At 54.1% G+C, this 8,131-nt stretch overlaps 1 protein-coding gene across 1 annotated transcript in view; it reads right to left on the minus strand.

The window, feature by feature from the left end:
• MYH10 (myosin heavy chain 10) overlaps window positions 1-6,860 on the minus strand; it is a 124,162-nt gene extending 117,302 nt beyond the window's left edge. The window contains exons 1-2 of the mRNA XM_040630018.1: window positions 6,636-6,860; window positions 14-389 (exon numbers count right to left, since the gene is read on the minus strand). Coding sequence (XP_040485952.1) covers window positions 14-358 — 345 coding nt within the window. The 5' untranslated portion in view covers window positions 359-389; window positions 6,636-6,860. The remainder of the gene's footprint in view (window positions 1-13; window positions 390-6,635) is intronic.
• Window positions 6,861-8,131: the final 1,271 nt, after the last annotated feature.

Here is an 8,131-nt window from a genome sequence, read left to right on the forward strand (position 1 = left end):
AGGAAGTACTCACATAGATCAGTCCTGAATAGTAGCGGTCCTTCAGGTTATGTAAGACAGAAGCTTCGTTCAAGCATGTCAATTCTGCCATATCCTCCACCTTGGAAAACTTAGGCGGGTTCATCTTCTGAATATCGTCTTTGTTGACCATCGCCTTCTTTCCGTTCTCTGCCAACTCCACCATAACCTCATCTCCCCGCTCTTCTTTGATACTGGCTGCCTCAAAGCCATGGCGCTCGGATGGAATCCACACTAGCTTTTTAGCCGTCCAATCGGCCTGGGTGGCAGGGTTGTAGATGACCGCCCTGTCCACAAAGAGGTACCTCTCTGGGTCTTCGAGTCCAGTTCTCTGGGCCATTGTAAACAGGAGGATCCAAGAGCAATTGCCTCTAGGAGAGGAGGAGGTGGAAGAGGAGGAGGACAGGGTTAGATGTTTAAAAACATACAATGATGTACAGATTTTTACCCTCATCAGGAACTTAAGACGAGACCTCTGGTAAACAGAAAGCATGACCTTTAGTCCAGGAGCCGGGGCAGTGCTCTTCACGGCCATACTAACCGAGCGTCCAGGGTAAATTTCAGGGGTGACCACAAATTATGCCCCTGGCTGTCTGAAGACCACTCAAGACATGCCCGCAGTTACTGGTGCTGAAAATCAAGCAGGGGGGAGAGGCAGGGTTCCAGGTGAGACTTTTTTTTCCCTCTTCATCCCCTCTTGCACCCTCACCACAAATTAAACAGAGAGCTAAGAAGGCAAAGGGGATTGAGGGCAAAGAAAACAAAGATTCATAATAAAAGGTCCGGGAGGTGGAACGGGAATCAGCATGGCCCCAAGGATGTAGCCATGAAATGCATGGCCAGAGCCAGGAGAGTAAAGCCTCAGGTCTACACGGGCCTCCCGGTCTGCCTTCAGACCAGAGACTCAAAGTTCGTCCGGACAAACACCCCCGACTCGGTCCCCAGGAGCTTCTCTGTGGCCCGTGCAGTCTTAATGCAATCAGACGATGCCACGGACAAGCGTGACTTGGCTTTCCGAGACAGCTACGCAAGCATGCAACGGGAGCTCTCGAGGCCTCCCCCCACCCCTGCAGCTGCTCCCGCTCCCCAGCTCCTCCTCAGTGCACCATCATTCATCAAGCCTCACTCTCTCTCACCACAGAACAGACTCCAGTGTGCCCACATGTGCCCCTGCAGGCCGGGGGGGCTGGAAGCAAACACAGTGTTCCAGATACGGTCTGACCCGGGCAGAAGGAAGAGAGCCACTAACCTAGGCCACGCTGAGAAAAGCACTGTTTCTGGGATGTTCCCAATTAACGTATCTTAAGACCTACTTCATTTACTCGTCACCCATTTGCCAGTGGCTCATAGTGAACCATCGGCTACTCTCAGCTACGTCTCATCCTATACTTGTGCAAATGACTTTCTGGATCAAATGACAGGATTTTACAGTCACCACTCACCTTTCCCATGTGACTCATCACTCCTGCCTGACAATACCTTTTTGGAATCCGATACCATCATTAAACACTTTTGTTATCACCCCAAATTCCAGGTTATTACAAATCTCAGAAGCATGGTCTCCATGACCTCACCCAGGGCAACGCAAGAAGCCAACTCTACCACATCCTCCCAGCTTTGCCTCTCTCCCAGAATGATGGAGATTCTTCGTAGGCAAAAGACAGAAGGCTCCGAGGCTCACCAAAGAACAGCTCAGGGGTGCCTGGCTGGCTCGGTCAAAAGGGCCTGTGACTCTTGATCTCAGGGTCATGAGTTCGAGCCCCCCGTCAGGTGTAGAGATTACTTAAAAATAAAATCTTTTAAAAAAAATAATCCGAAGTTGTTACGAGGCTCTTAGCCTCGAGCCCACAGACAAATGTCAAGCTCCGTGAAGTCACTGAAATGGCATAAAAATGTAACTTCAGAAATTGTTATAATGTAATGCATTATAAACATGCATGCCCTAGGGCATGGTTCTCAAACTTTGGTGTGTGCATGGACACCACGTAGGACGCTTATAAAAGCACTTATAGAAGCCCCATCCCCAGAGTTTCCAATTCAGTAGGGTCTGGGGCAAAGCCTGGTAATCTGCATTCCTAATAAGTTCCCAGATGCAGCTGAGGCTGCTGGTCCTGGGACCACACTTTGAGAACCATTACTCTGCCGTCTCTGGTTGCCATGGTGACCCAATGTCATTAACAGGTATGCTGGGATAGGGAAAAAAAAGGCTGAAAACCAATGTTCTAGACTAATTCCTAACCTGATTTAAAGGATATGTTAATGTTTTTAAAATGGACTTGAATAAAACAAAAATCACAAAACAAAACGAACCCCCCCCCCCAAAATCAAAGAGGTAACATTAAGCCTTCTACAAATAAAATGGCTAACACGTTTTCGAACTAAACTTGTATTTGCCTTCTTGGACATTCAAGTGGTGGGGGGGAGGTGATTCAGAAAATATTCCCGGGGCACAGGTACATTCTGGAGAATGGTTTCCAAAGCCCATCATTACCTCTAGAGACTAGCTTTCGTAAGACTATTAACACACTTTCTGTCTTTCCAGCTTACACTTCGCAAACTGCTCAGAGGAAGGGAGGCGTGGCTCTGAGGTGAGAATCGTCCTAGATAAATCTGGACACGGACAACAGGACACACATTCTGCCTTTATGAGTGACAGCCCTTTAAAAGAGAAAATATCCTACCATATATAACAACATATGGTAACAAGTTACTCTTGTCATTAACAGGTAGGAACTGTGTATCTCACACGACACCTCGGAAGAGGTCTTGCTGCCAGCTGGTGTGCGTGCACACATTTCTTTAATTTTACATTGGGCATGTAATTATACGCTTAAATTCAGTGGATGGCTATAAATTAGAGTAGCTCAACAGGTCATTTCTGCATCAGGCCTTTAAAAAAAAAAGTAAATGATATATTTAAAAATTAGTTCACCAAATTGGCACATTTAAAATTTATCAGTATTTTTTCTAGGTGAGGAAATTCTTGTGATTTAAGGGAAAGAAACCAATGGGTCACAAAAACGTAATTGCAAAATGCTCCTGACTTTGGGGGGGGGGAGCAGGAATTACATATGCACGTGTGTTTGGGTTTTTTTTAAAGGAACAGATAAAAGAAGTAAATAAATAAATATAAAAAAAGGAACAGATATTCATTGGGTCTTCACTGGGTAGTGAGGTTACAAATTAGTTTTACTTTTTACTTTTCCAGAGCTTTCTACGACTAATCAGACACTGAGAGGACAGTTTCCTGCCCCTGGCTAGCTGGTGAGCACCTAGCCGGGCTCCGGGTCCACATGGGGGGGATCTCCACCTCCTGACCAAACCTCGCATTCGTGGTCCCCACCCCCACAGTGAGCCTCAACTTCTCCACAACCAAACACCTAGCACTCCTTCCAATCCTGACCCAAATGCCACCCTCTGAGAAGTTCTTTTCAGGTCAATCTGGCAACTTAATCCTCCCCCTCTGAACATTTTTAACTGCTCTTCTGGGATTCTTCTTGCCCTCCCCTGCACAGTACCAGAGGGCTTAACAGGTCATGGGGATTCCAACTGCTGTTTGGTTTGACAGAGGTCGGGAGGCCAGTGGAGGTTTTGTTCGCTTTAACTCTTCACGTGTGATCGCCAAATATGTTGTATTTTTTCCATTACCATTGTACACGTGGTCCCCGATCTTGATAATGCTGGTATTTAACAGTGAACCACTCCCAAATGCCTTGCTTTATGGCATGGGGGAATACCACAATTTTAAAAATAGCAAATACTGTTCTGTATCATTAATTATGGGCAGGCACTATTCTAAGCAGTTTACCTTTATCAGCTCAAGTCCTCACAATAGCCCTGTGAGGTACGTACTATTAATATCTCTATTGTACAGATGAGGAACCCAAGGTAGAGAGAAAGCCAATAACCAGCCCAAGGTCACGGAGCTCACCAGTAGCAGAGCTGGGGCTAACCCCAGAGTTCCTGCAGGAATGCATGCAACAATGGCAGGGGGGGGGTTTGAAGGGCGTGGAGCACACCCCACGCTGCCTCTCCACTAAATAAAAATCCTATGGATGATGGTTTCAAGAATGTAGGCTCAGCATTGAACACACAGCACAATCTGGCAAGGGCTTTACCTTTCATAGAAAAAACACCACTATATCGGAAGAAAGGGAATCAAGAGCAAGCTCTTTGCCACAGACAGATCAAGATAATCTGAAGGTTTTTGGTGTCATTTGAAATGAGTGCCTAATTATAGCTAAGTCATTTATCTGTATATGAAGGAGCCCCCCCCCCACAGGGCCAGAGCCCCACCCCCTTCATTGGTTCTAGACACACACACCCCTGGGGCTCTGTTCCCTCCCCCCCCCCATAGCCATTTTTTACTTCAAGCGAAATGTCACCAGGCAAACTTCTCGGCTCCCTCCCAGCAACTTCTATGGTACAGAGACAGGAAAACAACTCAATTTTTCGAATATCTTGTGTATAACAAGCCAAACAAAAACGATGGATAAATTGTCCTTGACGGCACCTCCCTCTATGACAGATCCACGACAAATGAATTGTCCCACTTGGTTTAACACCACCACTGCGGTCACTTGATGACAGGGATGTGCAAACCTATTAATTTACCAAAATTCATCTCAGCCAAACGAGCACAAACACACACCAAACGCAAAAAGGCGCTACCCCTCTGTATGGCCTGCACCATCTCTCAGTGAACATCTTCAGGCTGCGTTAAAATTTTTCGAAAATGTGGCCATAAGGCCAGGAATTTCCATCCCTGCTACAGGATGAGAAAGTGCATAGCCCGCCGAGGCACTGGGTCCTCCCCCGCGCAACGTGCCCTTCAGAATTTCGCTCATCTGCTCTCCCATCCCGTTTGTCTTCATTGTGATGATTTCCCTAAGGAGCCCAAATAAAAAGCCACCCTCTGGGGTCACATCCCTTCGCTGCCAAAGCTCGCGCTATACATCCCACGATTACACCATATGCTGTCTCCAGATAAGGACGGGGAAGAGCCGAATTCAAGACGCCCAAGTCGAGAGACGCATCAAATAAAATGGCCACTTTTTCAGAATCCGAGACAGGCAGGGCATACTTCAACGTCAAAAGCATGGGACCACAAGAATACTTGGTCAGGGCAGACCGAGGAAAGAAATAAAACAATAAATAGATTAAAGTTTTCCAGACTGAGAGACTATGCAGAATGATGAAGCCTGACTCAAAAGAATCCTCACTTGTAGCGTTAAAAAAACCAAAATCTCGGCAAAGCCCAAGTATTACATTTAGTATATTATATTATTCAGCGAAAACAGCAGCCTTTGTTTCGTTGGCAGGCTGGATTTACGCCGCCTGCTCTCCCCTACCCCACCCCACCCCACCCCCTTGCATCCACCGCAGTGGGCTCGCAGGGAGCCGCAGAGGCCCGAAGACACAGATAACGGTCACAGGCAGAGGCCACGCCACCCCAGCCTCCCCGGCGGAGCCCAGACCCGCCGAGTCGCCGGCCTCCCTCCCCAGGCCCCGGCTCCCAGGCCGGCCAGGCTGGGGGCCTCCCGGGTCTCTGGGCCGCACCCGCCCACCGCGGGCCCACAAAGCGCCCGCCAACGCCACGACTCCGCCGCTCCCACTTCGCCCCGACCCCATTCCAGTGCCATTTCACGGGATCAGGGTGTGACCCCAGCTGCAGAAGGCCAGCAAGGGAGTCCGCGGCGAGCCGTGCCCGGATCGCTTACACAATAAAGGGATCCCGAGGCGAGGGCTGACCCTCCCCCCGGCCGCCCTGCCGCAGCGCGCCCCCGCCACATTTCCCGCCTCGCCCCCCACCCCGCCCGGGCCTCGCCGGGCGTCCGGCCCCGGCCCCCAGCGGCCCCCGCCCGCCCTCCCGCGCCCAGCTCCTCCGGAGCCCACCCTCCGCGCGCCGGCGGCCAGCTCAGACCCTAGCCCGCCGCGCGCTGCCCCGGCTGTGCGGAGGAGCCCCTGTCCTCGGGTACCCCCCACCCCACGGGGCCGGGAGCGCCGCCCGCCTTGCGAGCCCTGCGAAGCCCCGACCGCACCCGGGCTGCCCCGCCGGCCTAACCCGCCCGGGAATCCACCCAGGGGCCGGCCCTTCCCGTCCGGCGCCCCCAACCCACACCCGGGTCGCGCTTCCCAGCCCGCCCCAGGGCTCCCTCCTCTCCCGGGAGCCCCAAGACCCCCACAGGGCACTAGGCCTTCCCACCCCCACCCCCGCCCCACGGAACCCACACACCGAGGATCAGGTCCCTGCATCCCCACCTCCCGATCTCCATCCCCAGCCCCCCAGGGGTCTTCCCCCAGCACACCCAGGCCCCGATCCCTGCAGGGGTCTCAAGCTCCAGGACCCCATTCCCCGCCCTTCCAGAGGTCTCTCCACCCACTGGGGTCGGTTACCTACCTCCCTTCCCTCCCCAGGGTCGGTCCCCGCAGGAACCTACGGCCCCGCAGTACAAGCCCTCCACCCAGAGCCCCCTCGGGCGTCCTCGTGCTCCCGCTTCGGCTCCGCTCCTGCCCTCCAGAGTCCTCCCAACCCCAGCCCGGGACCCTTCCCTCCCCCACCGTCGTCCCCCCGCCAGCGTCCGCCGCGCTCGAACCCGGGCAGCCGCACCTCTCACCTTCAGCCGAAGATGGTGGCGCCGGCGCACGTCCCCACCCGCGACCACAGATCCGGCCCCTCAGTCCCAAACCCACCGCTGCCTCCGCCGGGCTCCTTTAGCACTGCTGCTCGGGGCTGCCCCACCCACTCCCACCCTCATTGGGCCAGCTCCACGCCCGTCACCGCCGCCCCCAGACCCACTGGTCCGTTTGCGCGCCCATCTCCAAGGGAAGACGTTAGCAACCCGAACGAAGCTACCTTCCAGAGGTCCGCTCCCTCCACCCACCTGGAAGGACGCTCATTGGCTCCCGCTCCCCGCCCAGGCCGCCGGAGCCCCAACCTCATAGGCCGCTCCGCACGCCCGTCATGGATTCCGGGAGGTGCGGCCGGGGCAGTGGCGGGCGATTGGCTAGCGCCCGCGGAGATGGACAGCCGAGGCCGGCCGGGCGCCTGCGAGCCCGCGGGGCAGCGGCTGCGGACTCCGTGGGGGCCTGTGCCGTCCGGCCGCTGGGGCAGGTGTGCGGCGGCGGGAGCCCCGAGCTGCGCCCGGACGCGCCTCTACCGGCGTCGGGCCGCTGCGGCAGCCCATTCGGGCGCCTCGCCGCCCCCCCTCCCTGCCGCAGCCGGCGTGTCCCGCAGCGGCACCGGCTGCCACCGCCGAGTCGCGGGCCCCCCGGCGCAGCCCGCAGGGGCGGGGCCGGAGCGCGGTCCAGAGGCCTTACGTCACCCCCGGAGCTGCGGGGGGCGGGGGCCGCGGCTCTGCGGCTCACCTGCAGTGGGGGAGGGGGCGGGGCTCTCCGCGGCTCTGCCCATGCGCAAGGGCTCTGCGGGGGCCCCAGGCGCGCTCCCAGGCCGCCGGGCTGACCCTGTCGCGGTCGGCGGAGCGCCGGGCGCCGACCCCCCTTCCTCCGCTGCTGCAGTTTTGGTGTTTGCGAGGGGAGGGGCCTCCTTACCCAGGCTCCTGGCTGCGCTGAGATTCCAGAACGAGAGGCGAGCCTGCCTGGGAGAGAAGATTTGGGGAAAGGACTTCGTTCACTTCATTCATTCGTTCCTTCTTTCATTCATTCGTTCATCACGCGGAGCTCCCTACGTGGGAGGGGCTTGTGAGGTTTTGCAGAGCTGTCGTAGCCCCTGGGGCCTATGAGCTCCTTGAAGGCCTTAGAAAATGTTTGAGAACTGGGGGCGGGGTTGGAGGGGAGGTTCCAAAATAAGGAAAGGAAACTGGAAAAATTGAAGTTAATAAATATTTAATGAAATATCTGCAGATCTAGTCAACTGCAGCAGGACTCGTACATGATTACATATAAATATAATAAAGGTTAAGTCACAAGATCAAAATGAATTATTCTCACAAAAACTGCACATCATCAGAAACGCTTTCAAAAATTTTTACAGTAAAATGCGATTTTTAATGTGGGAAATGGGTGCGCTTTAATGAGTGTGATATAAGTGGGTTAAGCCTCGGAAATTTCAGTCTGGTAAAAAGTGAATAAAGCAAAAAAAAAAAAAAAAAAA

This window comes from Ursus maritimus, unplaced genomic scaffold (assembly GCF_017311325.1).
Source record: "Ursus maritimus isolate PB19 unplaced genomic scaffold, ASM1731132v1 scaffold_14, whole genome shotgun sequence".
Taxonomy (NCBI): domain Eukaryota; kingdom Metazoa; phylum Chordata; class Mammalia; order Carnivora; family Ursidae; genus Ursus; species Ursus maritimus.